General features: G+C 40.9%; 1 protein-coding gene across 1 annotated transcript; it reads right to left on the bottom strand.

The window, feature by feature from the left end:
- Window positions 1–796: 796 nt before the first annotated feature.
- scrn2 (secernin 2) lies at window positions 797–9,366 on the bottom strand. The gene is made up of 9 exons (XM_079219102.1): window positions 9,318–9,366; window positions 8,428–8,590; window positions 7,120–7,301; window positions 6,421–6,620; window positions 5,990–6,205; window positions 5,659–5,824; window positions 4,181–4,361; window positions 1,939–2,095; window positions 797–1,174 (listed from the first exon to the last, which is right to left on the bottom strand). Exons 1-8 carry the CDS (start codon window positions 9,323–9,325, stop codon window positions 1,943–1,945), a joined length of 1,269 nt encoding a protein of 422 aa, XP_079075228.1. The 5' UTR covers window positions 9,326–9,366; the 3' UTR covers window positions 797–1,174; window positions 1,939–1,942.
- Between the last annotated feature and the right edge of the window lie 8,708 nt (window positions 9,367–18,074).

Genomic DNA, 18,074 nt, shown 5'->3' with positions numbered 1-18,074 from the left:
ACTCCACTTTCTTACTTTCTTTCAGGGGATGGACAGGGACAAATGCTAAAACTAGGCTCGGCAATATGACAAAGTCCTGACTACAACAATTAGTTAAGCACTTGGCTAACATGTAGCTAGCTGTTATAGCTAAGTTGGTGCACCTCGCTCACCACCAAGCCGTTTGGTTCCCCCACACACAGTAAGATATTTAAACGACTGCCCCCTCCTGGATGGAGTGTGAACAACCAAACCAAATCTTCTTCTTTGGGTTCATTATTGGCGGCTGGTACACTAGCTTATAGGAGCATTAACGCCACTTGTCGGACTGGAGCGCCGAGCAGCAGATTATTTAAGGTATTCAAGTTATTTAAAAAAGAAAAAGAAAATTAGCCACTATGGCTGCTGTGATATGGCTCCAGGGTTTTTCACTGCTTCTGGTTCAAGAAATATATTACATTTCACAATTTAAACAGAGCTGCACATTATTATAGAAGTAATGTGTACCTGTCTATCAGCCTGTATTTATAGAAGGCACTTTGGCATGTCACAGTAGGAAAAGCACATACATCCCTAAAATAATGCATGGACTTCTCTTGCAAGCAAGGTGATGATAGGAAATAAATAAATAAATAGTAAGATGGAGACAGAAATTGAATTGTTAACATTAAGGCTGTGAATTGCTTGCAAAACATTGTTTAAGTCTGGACAGAGGGCTGGAACTGAGAGAAAATGTAAAGTAGACATACTCCAGCATTAACAATACCAACAGACACTCAAATACAGTAGCCAGGAAACTCACAGTTCACACAGAACAGACTATGCACATTTCTTTATTAGATCTTTCCCAACAGGTAGCCATCAAATGACAAGCCATTAATTTGTAACAAGAAACAAAATGTTAAACACAAGCCACACTCCCAGTTGTGCAACTTTACACAGCTCTACATAGGCGCTTGTGTAGTCTACATCATTATACTCACTAATGAAGTGCACTCATTGCTCCCTGGGTGATACAAATGATAAATTTGATCCAATCAGTGCAGTTTAGACATTTAGTCTGTGTTAATGATGGATGTGTGTTGTGTGAGTGAGGCAGAGCACAATCAGATGAGGAACATGGGGCGTTTAACAGACCCGGGCCGGGGCCTTCTCCTGCAACTCTGCTAGCGATAGAGATGTCCACATGAGGGCTCTGTAAAAGACAACAGTTAAACACAGCACCAATGTTAAGCACTTAATGAGCTTTGCTGAGAACACAGTCACATTTCCATGCATGGCTATTTCTATATTTGGATGCAAAAAAACTTTACAACTTTCAAGTTCTCATAAGGGCTTCAACCTTTTGATCTTACTGCCTAACTGTAGAAAGGCTGTTACTCTCTTATGTTTGTTTTACGTGCTTTACTCTTACAAACATTGTTAAAGAATTGCTGGAAAAACACACATGAGATAACTGTTACAATACTGCAGGATCGTGGTCAGGCCTGTCCTCGTTTATGCAGTAAAGTTCATTGTGATGACTCTGACTGGTCTCATACTCAGTTAGGAGACAAGCTGTATGAGACCAGTCAGAGCACCTGCATAGTCCGCATAGTCTGTTCTTGGCATGATTTTACAAATCATCATCCAATTGTGTTTGACTCAGATGTTATCAAGTGTGTTCTTAAGTTATGCAAGAACCCGACATAAGTTAACACAACACATAGAAATGACTGACTTTAGCTCAACATTTTGTTTTACTGGTTTATGACCTGATCCAACGTATTATTTAATCCATAGTGCTACTGAAAGTAATTATATTACCATAGACATAGATATTTATCACTATATTACAGTAATCCTCTCTTCAGGGTTTGAGTTTCTCCGCTCCCAAGTTGCAGTCTAAAGTTTTCCCTTAACAACAGGAACACGTTCATGCACGATACAACACCACATACAGCTCCTGAAGCCTCCCACCTCCTCACTGGTAAAACTTTATTTCTGTGTCCACGGAATCAAAAAACAAGTCCCCCAGTTCTTCTCCTGATATTTCTCCACTCAGCATGGCTGAAATCTCGCTCAGACACTGCGACTCCAGTTCCCTCAGAATCTCAAAGACAGCTGAACCCTCGTCCTGACACAGAGAGAGGAAAAGACAGAGAGATGTCAAAACAACTTGAATACATGGGTTAAATAGTATTTGCATTATATTGTATGTTTTACCATGCTTAAGCAATGGAGTCATTAATCTGTATTCTAAACTATGGCCAAGTCCCTGTATAAAATAGCACATACTTTTACAAGAATCCAGATCTCACTCTTAGCCTTTTGAAAGTCCTGAGTCAAATTCACCCAGGCGTCTGTGGTGGGAGGTGCAGACTAAATGACAGTAGTTGCACACCGGCTATCACTCACCTCCATTTACTCTACAGGCTAATCTGGCTGTCTGCTACATACTCTTGTTGCTCACCAAAACAGCAGGCAACAGTTGTGTTCAAATTCCAGAATACCTACTGATGATGTACAAAATGTACTATATACTAATTGCCTGAATACTGTTTTGTATTTAGTTTGCAAAAAAATCTACTCAAAAGTTAAGTGAATAGATTTTTTCTTTGTACAAAATATGAAATAATGAAATCCATACACCAAAATACATCCGCCAAACGCTAAAATGTCCCAGAAAAACAAAACTATGGAAGCCCTGAGAGGCAAGTGAGAAAACATAATCTGGTGTTCCATTTTCTAAGTCTGATAAATAGACTTATCTCTTGTCTCTTGTCTCTTGACTCAAGAACAGGTGAAAAAAGGCTTTGGCAGGATCATTTTCTATATTACTTTTTTTCAGGTGAAAAAAGTGTTGGTTGTTGTAATACTCATACATACTCATACATAAGTTATGTAAATGTGTTTTAAATCGGCATGTATTTGCGCTGAGGGAAAATATGAATGTATTTAGTCATATTTATAACGTGGGGTTGAAATGAGTATTACAACCACAAACATTTTACAGAAAATGATGCTGACAAAAAAAATCTAACTGGCAAAACTTATTTCCCCCACCTATTTACACATTCTTTTTTTAAAAGGAACATAGAAAAACTATCTTGGCCAACACTTTAGTTCACCTTCTCTCCGAAACACAGGAGAGAAACTTATTTAGAGCAGACTCAGAAATGTCTTCTTCAGTACAAAAACATGTGATGTGAAATAAAGCTCCCAAAAAGTTAGTAAATCAACCTTGATTTTTGATTGTTTTTTCAGACTACTGTTTGCAAAGTTAATAATAAACTTCTATACTAACTTTTAAGCCAACATGTAAAGGTCCATTGTACTTAAAGGAACAGTGTGTGGCACTTAGTGGGACGTATTTGCAGAAATGTAATATAACATTTATAAGTATGTTTTCTTTCGTGTATAATTATCTGAAAATAAGAATTGTTGTGTTTTTGTTACCTTAAATTAAGCCGTTTTATCTACATACAAAGCCGCCCGTCATTTTTCTACAGTTGCCCAGTAGGGACAAACAAAACATGGCTCTACAGAGGGACAATAGCGTTTTCATGTCGACCACTCTGGATATAGTTTTAGTTGGTGGCAATCTGCAACCTGACTGTTAGATGCCACCACATCCTAAACATTGCATCTTTAATGTTTACACTTTTCAGTGTGAATGCCCAAAATACTCAAAGAACATTGCTTTGAATCAGTATGTAGTACGACATCGGGAATTTGGTTACGACACCAGATTCTTGTGTGTCTGTCAACAGCACTTTGGTCTTTCTGTGATTGTCACCTCACTTTTTAATATTCCAATCATTATATAATAATAATATTAAACGCTGGTTAAAACACATGATAGTCAGCTGAATGGCTTTAATGGAAAATGTAACTTTGTTTTGAAGTACTAATACCTTCCGTGAGGTCATGAGGTAGTCATGATTGAAACCCTGCCCTTTGGCTTTGAATATGTACTTGTAGTGTGTTCATGTTGAGTCTACACTCATGCCATGTGTCTTGTGTGCACTAACTGTGAGGTCCTGTTTTGTTTTGCTCTGCCCTGATAGTGTCAGTGTGCCAGTGTCCGACTCGCCTGTAATTTATCATTAACAACATCAAGCCTCAATCAAATCGATTCTGCTTTGGATGTATTTTTTGAATGACTATGCCAGGATCTGCACATCACAATCATTGACCTAGGTCATCCATCAGTGCCCACCGGGTTGCTCTCCATGGTGCTCAGCGCCACCTGGTGGGCCTTGTACAGGTCATGTCTTCGGTCCACCTGGCTCTGAAAACGAGGCTGCTTCCTGACAGGGTCGTCTAGGCCGAACTGTGGGGAGACCACCCTCAGCACAGGGGTAGAAAAGTCCGAGAAGATAAAAGGCTTAAATATAGACCTACCAGGGTAAGAGGAGGGACAGGAAAGAGAAAAAGACAGATACAGAAACTCCCATTGACCCGAAGTGGAGGCAGAATGCAGAAAAAGCTATAGATGTGGAGGGAAAGAATATTAGCAGGTGGGCGCCATGTTGGCGTGGAGGTAAGACAAGAGTGCAGGTTTTCTGTGTGTAGTGTTTAATCCAGTTGAATGTGTGTGTGTTGTTAATTGTTTTTAATTTCAGACCCCCCTTCTCTGCGGGGTTGAAGGCGGTTGGTAGTCGGTAGGGATATAGATCGACATTTCCGGTATTCTTAAACTCAGTCATGTCTGTTAACATCTAATCTGCATGTCTTTTTATATTATAAAGCTTTTTTTGAAGATTGTTAACATTTGTCTCTCTTGCTGTGGGACTATACTTGTTGTTGGCTTGTTGTTTTTTGGGAGGGTTCTTTTGAGTGAGCCGAAATATACTGGTTTTCCCATTGGGGCAAAATGGTTTCTTTTTTGTATTTTTGTTTGTTTGTTTTGTTTTCTTAACTTTAGTCAGGTTGAATCCCAGTGAGGCAGTCAGGGCGTGTTGAAGGTGTAACGTGATTGTTAATTGTTGCCAGTGAAAATACTCATGCGTGTAAACGTTGGAATGTGTTACCTCACTAAGTGTGTGAGACGTTTTGACGACAATTTGCACTGGAGTGCTAGTTGAACCCAGTCCTTGCCCTGTTAGTGATAGCTGGGAAGTCAACTGTGAGGTTAAGGTGAGCGAATATAAATTGCAAAGCTGAACCTCCGTCATAAAACGTTCTCCCCTTGTCATCCCTTATAATGACATGCAGTGGGTGTAACAATAGAAATGCAGAATCCAACATTTAGAACATGTTGGTTCCCTTTTGGTGGGAGTGCCTGATGTGAAACAGCGGTGTCTAAACAGCCACTGAGGCACCGTAAAAAAAACACATTTAAAACATATACATAATATTGGTACAAAACATTGAAAAAGATTCTAGTTCGGTCAATCAGTTGCGTTGATTATAATTTTTTGATACAGTATGAATCAATGCTAAAACCTTGTAAGAAGAGATCAATTCAAGTCTGTGATAGAGAGGTTTTCCTATTTTATAGAAGTGTTGCAAGACGAGAAATTTAGAACAGCACATTGAAAAGCTTTCATGTGAAGGGATTACTAAAGTTTTGTGTTTCCAGTAGGTGGCTATAAAGTGTGACAGAATAGACTAATTATAATTTCACATGTTGTGATATACATGGCTTATTATAGTCTTAATAAATGTTTATTTATAATCTAGTTCATGACATACCGGGAGGGATCTGGGGTGGCAGTGAAGAAGTGGATGCAGGGCAGGCTGGTGTCTCGGGGCAGGACAGATACCATGCTGCCGGTGGTGCAGATACCTCCAGAATCCATGCAGATACCACTGGGCTTGTCCCTCAGAATGGACATCATCACAGCTGCTGTCACTGAGCCTGAGACCAGAGAGCATGCAGGAGAGACACAGAAACTGTAACTATCCTATTCCAATCACTGCTGTCTAAACCTACTACTGAATGCTGCATTGACATTAATGTTGTTAGGGGGGTGTCCACAAGCATTCTGGGAAGTGTAGGACTTACCCTACACTGTACCCTTACCGTCATGTTGCTGAAGTAGCTCTGTGCCTCCCTTATAGCGCTGTTTTGCCAGCTCCATCCTGGCAGGCGGGTTCTCGGGGGTGAACGCCTGAGAGAAGTTGAACTCCCCCTCACCGCTCCACCAGCCCTGAGCCTGGGCCACCCGCCGCAGCTCTGGGTGCTCTGCGGAGACCTCAGTCCCGATGGTCAGCTGGTTGGAGATGTTCTTCACACCCTCTGAGAAGAGAGAGTGGCTGTTAGCAGGCACAATGCGTTTTTAAATTTCCGAGTGACCATCCGAGCACTCAATGCATCATTTTTGTCTGGTTTAGCCTGGTTTGGGGGAAGACTTAAAGCGTAATTGTGACATTCAAAACAATAACTTGGCCCCACCTCTGCTATACACGTACCCTTCACTCTGCACCCTCGATTTTTAACCCTCCAATGCTTACCTGTGACCTTCTGCGCCACCCACAGCCTTCCAGCAGTTTCCAGGACCCAGGCCTCGTTGCGGTCCACCAGGAGGAAGGTGTTGTGGTAGCTGAAGGGCACAGGGTCCTCCTTGCACTGCCCCCCCTGGCCATGCTGCTCCAGGAGGCTGGTGATCACCGTCAGCGCCGACCAGGCACTGTCACCACGCTCCAACCCCAGTCTGATGATCACAAATCATGCAGGATTAATTTAAAGAATAAAGTATTTCTCCACAGGGCATTAGTTATGTAGTTATAAATGCTATTCTTTCATTTTCAAGCTTTTATGTACTTTGATCTATGTGTTTATTGTTTGTCTTTTCAACTAACCCTGAAGACCAGTTACGCTTGGAGGCAATGCTTACACGCTCTTCTGCCATGTACTTTACAGGAAATGATACTGCTATTTTTATATACAAAGATGAATAGATAAGCGTCCCTGTGCTATGCTTCAACAGTATTTACTACACCTGTCATAACAAGCTCATGACGATCTACACACCCTTCTGATCAAAGCTGAAGAGGGTTAAGTTAATACTTCTACTGAATATACAAAAGCCAAACTGTATTTAATTAGGATGCAGTCAATATAGTTGCTTCAAGTCAGCTCAGAAGATGTATTTCTTTTTGATTTAAAAAAGAAAAAAATCACTACAGTATCAAAAGGCTTTCTGTGCTTACCTGACAAAGTCCATGCCCAGCAGAGCCTCTCCGGAGCCGACGGGCTCTCGGGTCCAGATAGCCTCGTTTCCGATGCAAACTCCCTGGTCATTGGCTCCCATTTCAGCGCCCCACATCCAGGCAGGTTTGCTGAGGACGACAGCGTGGGTCTGGTCCACTTGAGGGATCTGGATGTATGTGCACTGCATTCAAAAAATGCTGTTGTTTAAATTGAGGTCCATTTGCTTTGCATTAACAATTTCAGTGTAATATGTACCTTATGCAGTATGCAGAGCTGACACATATTGGACGAACACTTTCACATTAATGAAACTCAAAGGTCAAAATGACTTCCTCTTGCTGTACATACATTAATCTTATCGGCCCCTGCTTTACACATCTGCAATATGGCTTTTCAAAGATATATTAAGGCATCCATTAGTCCCATTCAGAATGAAAAGTAATGAGAGGGAGACACATTCTGTTATTATGAAGTTCAAAGTCAAATTTCATTTAAAGAACAGATATTGATGAATTTGTGAAGAATTTAAACATTTGCATCACAACTTGATTGCAAATTGAAACCATGCCCTCTAATTCGGCAAATGTTACTAAATTAAAAATGATGTTATTCGTCTTTTTTTAATTGTATTTAAGTGTAACCTTTAACCAACATAATAACCTTTACCTCAACTGTTTTTAGGCTAAGGCAGAAATCTCAGACACAGATATGTCAAAACCTAAAAAAACATGTTAAAACCCAAACTGCAGGACTAAATATAATTATATCAACTCTGAACTATTAGCACTAGTGTATTCCAAGTTGAAAGTCTTCAGGTTTTTCCTTTTTACTCAACAGAAAAGCCAAAAGAGCTGTTGACATCAAGAAAAAAAAGAAGTCAATTCACACATTGAAACAGAACGTGTTCCTGTCATTGCACCAACATCGGTACCAAGTCTGATCTGATAGTGTGTCCCTCAGTATTTCTTACACTAGCAGGATAACTAACACCAGTGAGAGGTGGAAAGGAGAAAGTATTTAATCAGTGGGTTAAAACTTTCAGTTCCTTTCCCATAAACATTAACAGGAATGTCTCCTGTATAATATTCTACCATGTTCAGACAGGGCTATTGTGAATAGTAATGTATTATGAGCATATATATGGTTTGAATCTTTTTAAATAAATGTTCTGCAATACACCAGGCCGTGTAAGTATGCAGTATATCTATAAAGTTGTATTTCTTTCAATGATGCGTGAGGCTAATTGTCACTCAGCTGCAGCAGCATCAGATGTGGTGTGGGACTGCAGGAGTCCAGGGCTGCTTTACCTCCAGCATGGAGCCTGGAGGGTGAGCTTCTGCAGGGTAGTGGGCCACTTCTTGCACCTCATCCCGGGGACGGTCTGCGTTCTTTGCAAAAATAACGTGGTCATCGCGAGAGCCAGGAGGCAAAGAAACAAAACAGTCACATGACATGGGAACCTCTGCCATCCTGCAATAAAGAAACAGCACACACACAAAACGACGGTCAAGAAGTGGGTGGAAACCCGTTAGAAGTCTGAATGGCTATTGGGGACGAGTTTAAAGTGGTGACATGGAAAATATGCACCGATTCAGTCAAGTAACTGTGTACACAATCGGACTTCCAACTAATCATAAGAGTCTGAACGCGTTTGACATTCAACCTAAGTGAGACAACACCCTGTTGACCATAATGTGCATGTGTGGAAGAGTCTCCCTCCATTCCCCACCCAGCTTTTAGCAGAAAGTCAGATTTTGCCGGTGCACTGCCCATCCCTTTCACACAGGGATTATGAGGCAGTCTTGTGCACAGCACTTTATTGACTGTAATCTTCACAAATCCGACCGCCACGTTGGTCTATTATATCTCTCGTCGCGCAATTGCGACGACGAATCGCATTCAATCTGGAAATAATGTCGCCAAAAGTGCGCCGATCGCTGGTGAAGCCCATGGAGGGAGGGGGAGGAGGGGGGCTGCAGCTCGGTTTGTGATAATTGTTTATTAAAGATAAGGCCCGAAGGAGCAAAGTGCCCACACCGACTGTCCCTCTCCGTCTCTCGCCGGAGCAGCGACGCGCCTGTGGCGTCGTGTCATTACGCCTTTTTCTGAGGGGTTTAAGTATATAACCGTGAAGTGTCCGGGCGAATAGTCCGGGAACTAGATCTAGTCTGTGAATGCTGCTATATAATATGTTTACCTTTTCATTCAATGGTGAGAGCGGGCGGGCGGCCGGCTGTGAGAAGGCAGGTTGGAGATACCGAGTCACGTGACCGGGAAATCCCAAGGTATGTACTTAAAGGTCTCGTCTCGTCTGGCCACAAGCACAGCTCACCGTCTCACACGGGAGTCCAGTCCACACCTGTGAAAAGCTCCCTGCATCGTGATGTTAGCTTTTCATCAGGAGTCTGCCTCCCCTGGGCTGCAAACTCCCAGCCAACACTGGTTATATTGCGTCAATCCACAGTTCATGGGAAACGTTTCCATGATACAAGTTTTTACTGCTCCATTTTGACCCTTTTCATCACATTTAATTGTGTATGAAAATAAAATAGTAAAAATACAAATATTGTTCCATCATATTGTAGCATGAGTTCATGTCTGAGCTGGACAAACGTCTTACCTTGCATTCATATTTTCACGAGAAACACTTATACCAGAGCTGAAGTTCAGTTTATTTGTCACATAGATGGATTTCCACTCAGCCTGAAAAAAACATTTGTATTCTGGAAAGAACTTAACAACTTTGAAAATGTTGCACGAAGTTGCATTATGGGATCAGGAGCTTGACCGATACTCCAAAAGAGTGAAAGTTAAGATTTTGTCCATTCTTTTTGAAAAGCTGTCTCCTGCGAGTCAGGAGGATGCACAACACTAAATCACTGGCACAGCCCTTAAAATGGCCTATATTTGGGATATGGTTGCAGATTGCAACCAACTGAACACACCCTTTCCTCCCCAAGCTTGTGTCGCAGAACTACGGTGGCCTTCAGGTAATGTAAAAATGTGTAGCGCTCTCTGTGGAGCCGGTGTGTGGCTTGTTCGTTCTGGGCTTCTGAAGAAACATGGCGACCAGCTCCCAATGTAGATATTAAACAGCTCTTTCTAAGGTAACAAAAACAGAATGATTCTTAGTTTCAGGCGATTATACACTGATGAAAACATAGTTGTGAGTATTATATTGCATTTCTGCTAATAAATCTCCCTGAATCCTAAATACGTTTGCTTTAACTTCTTATATGTTCCATTAAGTTACAGGTTATGGATGACTGTTTACCGAGGTGTGTACCTTTTTAAAATCTATGTTACTCTGTAATACTATACTAATCTATGTAACTTGTATCTATCTCTATATGTTTCTTACTGTAGCATTTTCATCACTAAATGTATCACTTAATTTGCTTATATGTTTGGTATTGTAAGTATTAGATTATAATCCTTTACTCTAATTAAAAGCTAACTAAAGACGAAGCATGTGGTCCATAAAGACAGGACTTTTCCTAACCTGGTAACCAAAAAGTTAACCATGTTATAATGGCTTTTAATTGATCAACAAAGTATTAGTAAAACAGAAGTAGATTTTCCGCCTTTCTCTTCGGCACGTCAGCCAAAGAGCGTTATAGCAACAGCCTTGACAACGACACATACAGACAAATCCGTGTTTAATTCAGACGTTACATTACAGAACAAAATAAACGTTTACGTAAGCGCTGAAAACAATATGTAAATTATTACTATTTTAAAACCCTGGACACACTGTGACGTCTGGTCACCGTTAACCAGAGAGTAAATAAAGCGGCGTATTTAGCTGCTAAAGCGCTACATTTCAACAGAGCTAAAAAAGCAGGTGGATAAATATTGGAAGGGTGACAAAAACAAAACACAAGGAAAATATTGTTCTTCTGGATGTGTAAATAGGTAACTGTTTGCTAATAAATTCATCACCATCCATCCACCCATCCATCCATTATCAGCCGCTTATCCGGGGTCGGGTCGCGGTGGCAGCAGGTTCAGCAAGCCGACCCAGGCATTCTTTAAATTAACTGCTTCTAACCGCTAGCTAAAGCTAGTTGGTTCGCGCAAAACTTCTTCCCAAACTGAAATAAGCCTAACACTTGATGTCTGACGGAGTAATGAAGTGAAAGCAAATTCACAATTATTTGGCTAATTTTGTAATGTTGTGAGCACTGATAAAACAATTCCTTTCACGTCCACTTTTTACGATCGAGGTTCACAATAATTCCATCGACTGAACAGTAAACAGACAGCGTGGAGTCACACTAATAACTTCCCCTGTGCGAACAAGAGATGAGACAATAGAGAATGTCAACTGACTGTAATAACTCTAATAACTTAAACCTGCCCAACTGCATCGCAATGACTTACAGCATTCTTAGTATGTCAACGTTCAAATGAGACTGCTGTCGTGTGAGTAGCTATTGCTCATCACTATGCATGTGTCTTTTGGTGATGCAATCAATTTTATGGCAGCAGAGTAATAACAGCTCACACGCACACCTGAGCACATAGGGAACAAGGAGCACCATCCAAGCTGCTCCGAAATGTTTGACTAATGTTTGTGTTTTGGGATCGAGCACCTGGACCTTACTGGCATTCAGTTATGGCCAGATTTGTAGGAGGTGTTGAGTTAGATATTGAAGCGGCTTGGTGGTGAGTGTTGCTCATTCGTGGCTCACTAGGAATGCTGTAGGCAACAGGACTGAATACTTGAGAGATTTCTGTAAAGACAACCTGTTACCTGAACGGCACTCGGCTTCTTCCACACCCTCTCCGGCCTTTCATCTCCTCGAGCATGCTGACAAGCACCGCACATCCTGTCTGCCCTTGCACACAAACAGTAAAAACACCATGAGAAGTAAACACCCACCTGAGCCAAAGGCAGACACACCCAAGCGAGACCTCGCACACATATACAGTATGCACACACAAACACACACACACACACGCTTGAGCACAGAAACAAGCACAGACACAGTGAAAATATAGCAGACTGGTGGAGGAAACAAAAGCTTGTAAATACACCAATAAATCAAATCACGTGGACAACAAACAATTGTGTTGAGTGATGAACTGATGAAAATGGATTTAAAACACATATTTAATCAAGTAAAGCCAAGATTGACTATGGATTATCTGGCATTTGCTTGTTCTGTAAAAAACTTATATTATATTTTGAACCTCAGTTCTAGTGTGGAGAAGTGGCTGCACCATTAGCAAAACCACTTCTAGACAACAAATCCAGATAAAGCATAAAATTAAGACTGTCTGTGTTTGTCCTTCTTTAAGTGGCTGTTTTCAGTTGCGTGGACAACAGATCCTGCCTTCATCCTTCTTGGTGAACTCACATATCGACACACACACACACACACACACACACACACACACACACACACACACACACACACGGTGCTAAGCCAAAGACCTCTCCTATAGCCACGCAGGCATTGTGGCCCAGTTTGTAAGCCCTGCCATGTGAAGCGGAGGGCCGGCTGGAGGAAGATGAGGGGTGTTATGGAACGGAAACAGCTGGTGAGAAGCCCAGAGGATATTAATCTGAGGGGGGAGACAGGATGGCAGGAGAGGCCGTCTAATAAAGCATGGTATTACTGCTGCAAAGGTGTGTGTGTGTGTGTGTGTGTGTGTGTGTGTGTGTGTATGTGGTTGTGTGTATAAGTGTCTGTCTGTCTGTCTTCCTGGAGGATTACTGGTGAGCGATAAAAAAAAAAGTCAGGAGTCTGTGTCCATCTGTCTACTACCAACTTTAAGCTCTGAATTTAAAAAAGGACATTCAGGTATGAGTTCTCTATTTGTAGCTGGTTGGAAATCTGTGATCATCTCCAGTTCATCCGGTAAATCCAGCAAGGCACATTTAAAGTTTAACAACCCGTAACACATACAAAAAAGGATTTTTGAAAATTAGAAAAAATAAAGCATCAAAATCTCTGAGCAATTAAAGTTCCGGTTAAAAGGCAGAAGTGGAAGATGGGAGGGGAAGCTGGGCGGCATCAGTCGCACAGACAGTAATGACGGCGCCACTGCTGTTTAACAATCAAAGATGGGAGGCGGGGGCTCGCAAGGAAGTCTCTCCTCGAAAAATACAGGTGTTTGGTACAATCAAAGCGCAGCTTGCAGAAATGACTGGGTTTGAAGTTGAAAGGAGAGGCAGGAGGAGAGGGGGGCCGTTGTGGTGAGTGAGTGAGTGAGTGCCTGTATGAGAAAAAAATGTGACTCAGTCAGAAGACAACTGTGGGCCGGTCTCTCCTCCGGGATTTTGAATAATTAACAAGGATAAGGAAGTTGACTACTAGGTGCTTACTGTTTACTTTGTTTGGATTTTTTTCTGCCTCTGGAAGGGAAGTGAGGCTTTAGCCGGCCTAGCTCTCTGGAGGCTGGCGTGTTGGCAGTAGGATTTGTCTGGGACAGCGGTGTGGTTCCCGTGGGACTAGAGACAAGTCAAACCAGCCAAAGGCCAGTGAATCAGAATCGGAACCAACTTTATATGATGGGAATCTTGTATACAAAACACTTGTCCTTTAAGGAAAGTCCCAAGTTGTACACACAGAAATACAATCACACACAAACTGTGAGCTTGTGAATACAGACTGATGTCCTGACTAATTACTGTAATTAAAAGTACAAGATACAATGATACAGTTTGTTTAGGACTTTTTTTTTTCTTCCAGCAATAAAAAGTGTTGAACTATTCCTTTATTGGCTATCATATAGATATTAAACGTACAGCTTTACACGTATGTGCTTTCTTGCCAAAAGATTGATACTACTCTCATGTGCCCTTTGTTAACTGACCGGCTTTGTCCAACAGGAATAAAAATCTACCTGCAGCACTAAAGCTCACGAATTAACACATTAAATTTTGTATGCTGAATCTGTACAAAGTGAAAACATTACACATTGTGTTATGTGCTGAACGATGGCTTGACTGGTCACGGTGACTTCCTACTAACCTGTCAAACCACACATTTCTTCATTTTTTGTTGTTGTAGGAATTAAACAAAGAAGATATACCATGTAAATCATTTTTGTTACCTTTCCACTAGTTTCCAGTCCTCTGTTTGCCATATTTAGCGTACAAACATCTAACTCTCAGCAGAAACGCAAATAAGCATAACTCCCAAAGTGTTGGACTGTTTAATGAGTGAATGTAAAAGTTCATTCTTGACCTTTGAAACAGTAGTAGACCAAAACAGTATCACTTGCTTTTTCAGCAGTTTTCTCGGTTGTGCGTGAGTCTAATTCAGCTGCAACATTACCAGCAGCAACGCGGGTATAGTTTTCACCTGCTGGTCTCTGTGCGTGTGTGTGGCCCCAAAATGGTCGGAGAGAATCCTACAAGCTGGAAGTACCACAGAAAAGCTTTCGAGTACTTTGCCAGATGTTTTCTTTTTCTGTCTGGGATAGCATCACAATCGTGCAAGATGCAGTCACGAAACTACATGTTCATTTTAATCTGAACTACAGGTTTGTAGCTCAGATTAACGATGTTTGAAGATGAATGTGGTCTGTGCAAGGGTGCCGCAAGTAGGCGGGTAGGAAGTGGTGGCAAAATGGTCTGTAGTTAAAATTATATAAAATCAGAAGGTTGAAGCTTTTCACCATTCTGCTCCTATAAAGGGCCTCACCGAGAATATGACAATGGCACTGTGCTCAAGACCATTATTTTGCAATGGCTTGCCACGGCACCACAACAGTGCAGCTCCTCAATACGCTGACCCAAAGTTCAACCAGGCTCGACATGTGCTGAACCCAGCAGCCAGCGCAGTGCAAACCGGTGCGAACGATCTAATGCCAATAAATAACCTTTAATAAAGGTATACAGAATTTGCATTTTCTTTTTGTCTGGTATTGATAAACACTGAGATCCTGCAGTACAACTCGCGGAATTGAGTGACTTGAGAAACAGCAGCTCAAAAAAAACAATGAAAAATGAAAAGTAATTATGAATTCTTGGAAAAACATTTCCACTAGCTTTTATGGCGCATTCAAATTTTAATTTGTTCCAAATTGCAGCTTGATCTGTAGGCACACGCCCTGTATCATTTACTCTTGGTACAAAACTGTATCCAGCATTTAAGTCTTCATGCTGAGTGCCAAGCATTGCCGTTTACATTGATTGATTAGTACATTGTGTGTGATTTCTATTGGGGAGAAGTAACCAGTGTAGGTGGAAGGGTTTGGTCTGAAAACAACAGCCGCCTTAACACGTAAAGGTCAAAGGTGCTGCAGTTATATAAATAGATGTTATTTCACCACATTGACATGACAGGGCTTTTGCTGGATTGATGACAAGAGTAAATGCCAGTACTTCAAGACAGGCCTCCTCGCAAGAGTGTTTAAAGAACCACAAACATTTTTATGGATACAGAGCAAACAAGTCTTATACTAAAAAATATGCAAGCAGTGACAGACAAAAAAACCTGTCAAACAAGCTATCTAAACACATCTAAATCATTAGGAGAATTTGTAAGCCCCTACTTGAATTTGCACTGTAATTAAATGTTAGGCAGTCTCTTTCTGATTGTGCTGCATTGTATTCATGAGGAAATATGCTTTACTATTTAAAGATGTCTGTAAACACCATTTAAACATGGTGTGTGGTCTTCATTCGGAGGCCTGATCTCCTTTATGTGTATAAGTATATTACACTGAAAGATATGAGATACCGAGACATACATATTTAATTTTTTAAAAGTTTTACATGTGTCAGCAACAAATATGTCATGTTTGAATTTTCCGTCTGTTCTTGCAATTATATCAAAATGCTCTTTGATGTGCTTAACTCTAATCAGTGGTCTGGTATCTAACATTGCTGGCAAAGAAATGTGCTCTGGAAAAAAACATTTCCTGATTAGAGCGATGACTCTTTTTGACTTGAAGGTGTGTATAAATCTGCCAAGGCGCGTGCTGAATCAAGACTTTGCCAATATTTGCTGATCGCTCTGTGTTTTGATTATCTGACAGTTGTGTAATCAGTTGAAACTCAGCACTTGCTTTCGAGAAAGAGGAGCAGAGAGGGTAGGAAGTCACTTCCCGCCGGCCTGTCTGTGGTCTGTGTTTGTCAGTTGATTTGAAGCTGCTCCACCAACGTGTTGCGACAGGAAAGGAATTAACTCAGTGAGGAGACGGTATAAAAAAAAGCCCTCAAAGGAAGATGATGTTAAAAACTATTAAATGTGTGATGCACATTCAAAGCCGCTGCATTCAATTAAACTGACATTTTTTACATTTGGGAACGTACAAGAAGCCTTTTGTATCAGTTAAATTGTCATATAAAACACAGTTCAGGGGTTAGTTCAGGAGTGGTTCAGGACTTCCAATAACCAGTGCACTGTTTTGTGCGAAGTAAGATCTCCAGATTTGCGTACTGCACCTCTGTTTTGGCTCGAGGCAAACCACCGCTCAGGAGTGTCCGCAATCAAAGGATTTCCTGGTCTCAACGATATCTGATTCACAGGCTGCAGTCGCTTCACTGACCAGGTTACTGCACCACTGCGTCACAGTGTGTAAAGGTTCCTCTAGACTTGGTCCACTACCGTAACCACGACCGTGTCATGTAAGACATTACTATGAGGTTCCAAATCTTTTGAGTTTGTTTATGTTGGATATTAAATGGTTTACAGTTTTGAAAGAAAAGTGCTGCAAAAATAAAGTAGAATACTTTATGAGTGTACCATCCAGGTCTTCGACCAGATCCCACCCTCTCATGTTGACTTGCTTGTAATCAGAAAAAACAGAAGATGTAATTTGACCTCCCAAAAAAGTTTTTTAATTGGAAAAAGCTACACGTTTATAAAACTGCTGTTCCAAATGTTGATAATGGTAATGCTAAGTTGCAGTACCTATCTTTTTACCTATAGTTGCTGAATATTCATGATATTTATCTAGATGTACATTCAGATAAATAAAACACTGATACACATGTCAAACTTTCGCGTCATGATCTCAGCCCTGCTTCTCTTTAAAGACCCCACCTAAAAGTAGCAATACAAAACTATAGAAAAATATTCCATCAAAAGTCTTGTATTTAATTGTTTTACTTCAGCAGAGGTATTAGCAAAGTCTCAAAAGTAAAAGCACTTATTTTACTTATGCATTAACTGATCCCTGTCAGTGAATATATTATTGTCATTATTAAGTGAGAGACTAATGTTGCAGATTGTGGAAAGTGGAGAGTGGAACTAATTTGAATGACTTCATGTGCAGTTGGTTTGTTGAATCTATAACAATGATATGTAATGAGTTGATCGTATGTTTGGTCTGGAAAACCGTAATCTGAAAAGTAACACTAACAAATAAATGTGGTGAAGAAAAAAAGTAGAATATGTCCTCAAATTTGAGTATGTATGACGTAAAATGAGTTAAGTACCCCAAAAACCATACTGTGCAGTTACTGTCCACCACTAAGACTGTTGTTACTTTACAGAATTACACATTTGCCTACACTGTAGTGAGATGAATAATAATAATTATTAATAATCTTATTTTGCTTTAAAAAAAACAAACAAATAGAAGCTAATATTGGTTTGATAGGGAAACAGGCCAAACTGTAGAAAACTATTGGACATTTGGCAACTCTAAGACTCGTGCTCTCTCAACGAGCCGTTTCCTCACCTCCAGCCGAGTAGGCGCATCTTCAAAGGGGCAGACGGCGCAGCAGCAGTGGGCGGAGCCTGCAGGGACTCAAGAAGCACAGCCTATCATAAAGTTTGTCACTCCTGAGAGCGTTGCTTACCTGTGCGCCGAAAAGCTGATATTGCCTTAGTTGGACCGTCAGCGATGAAGAAAATCATATGAAATACGATGAGGATATTATTTTTCTCCGCACGTTTTTCGACGAAAGGAAAAAGCAGCGAAGCTGAGCTGAGATAAAGTGTCTCCAACCAAAGTGCATTTATTCCAAAAAGAAAATAACAGCAGT

This window comes from Taurulus bubalis (assembly GCF_910589615.1).
Source record: "Taurulus bubalis genome assembly, chromosome: 6".
NCBI lineage: Eukaryota > Metazoa > Chordata > Actinopteri > Perciformes > Cottidae > Taurulus > Taurulus bubalis.
Note: the sequence above shows the minus strand (reverse complement) of the source record. Positions and strands in the feature narration are given on the sequence as shown.

Excerpts from the sequence above, each read along its gene's own strand:
- scrn2 (XM_079219102.1), bottom strand. Across the intron at positions 6,206-6,420 it reads GGTGGCGCAGAAGGTCACAG|AGGGTGTGAAGAACATCTCC; the intron begins GTAAGCATTGGA and ends CTCTCTTCTCAG. Across the intron at positions 4,362-5,658 it reads GCCACCCCAGATCCCTCCCG|GTCTATATTTAAGCCTTTTA; the intron begins GTATGTCATGAA and ends TTACCCTGGTAG.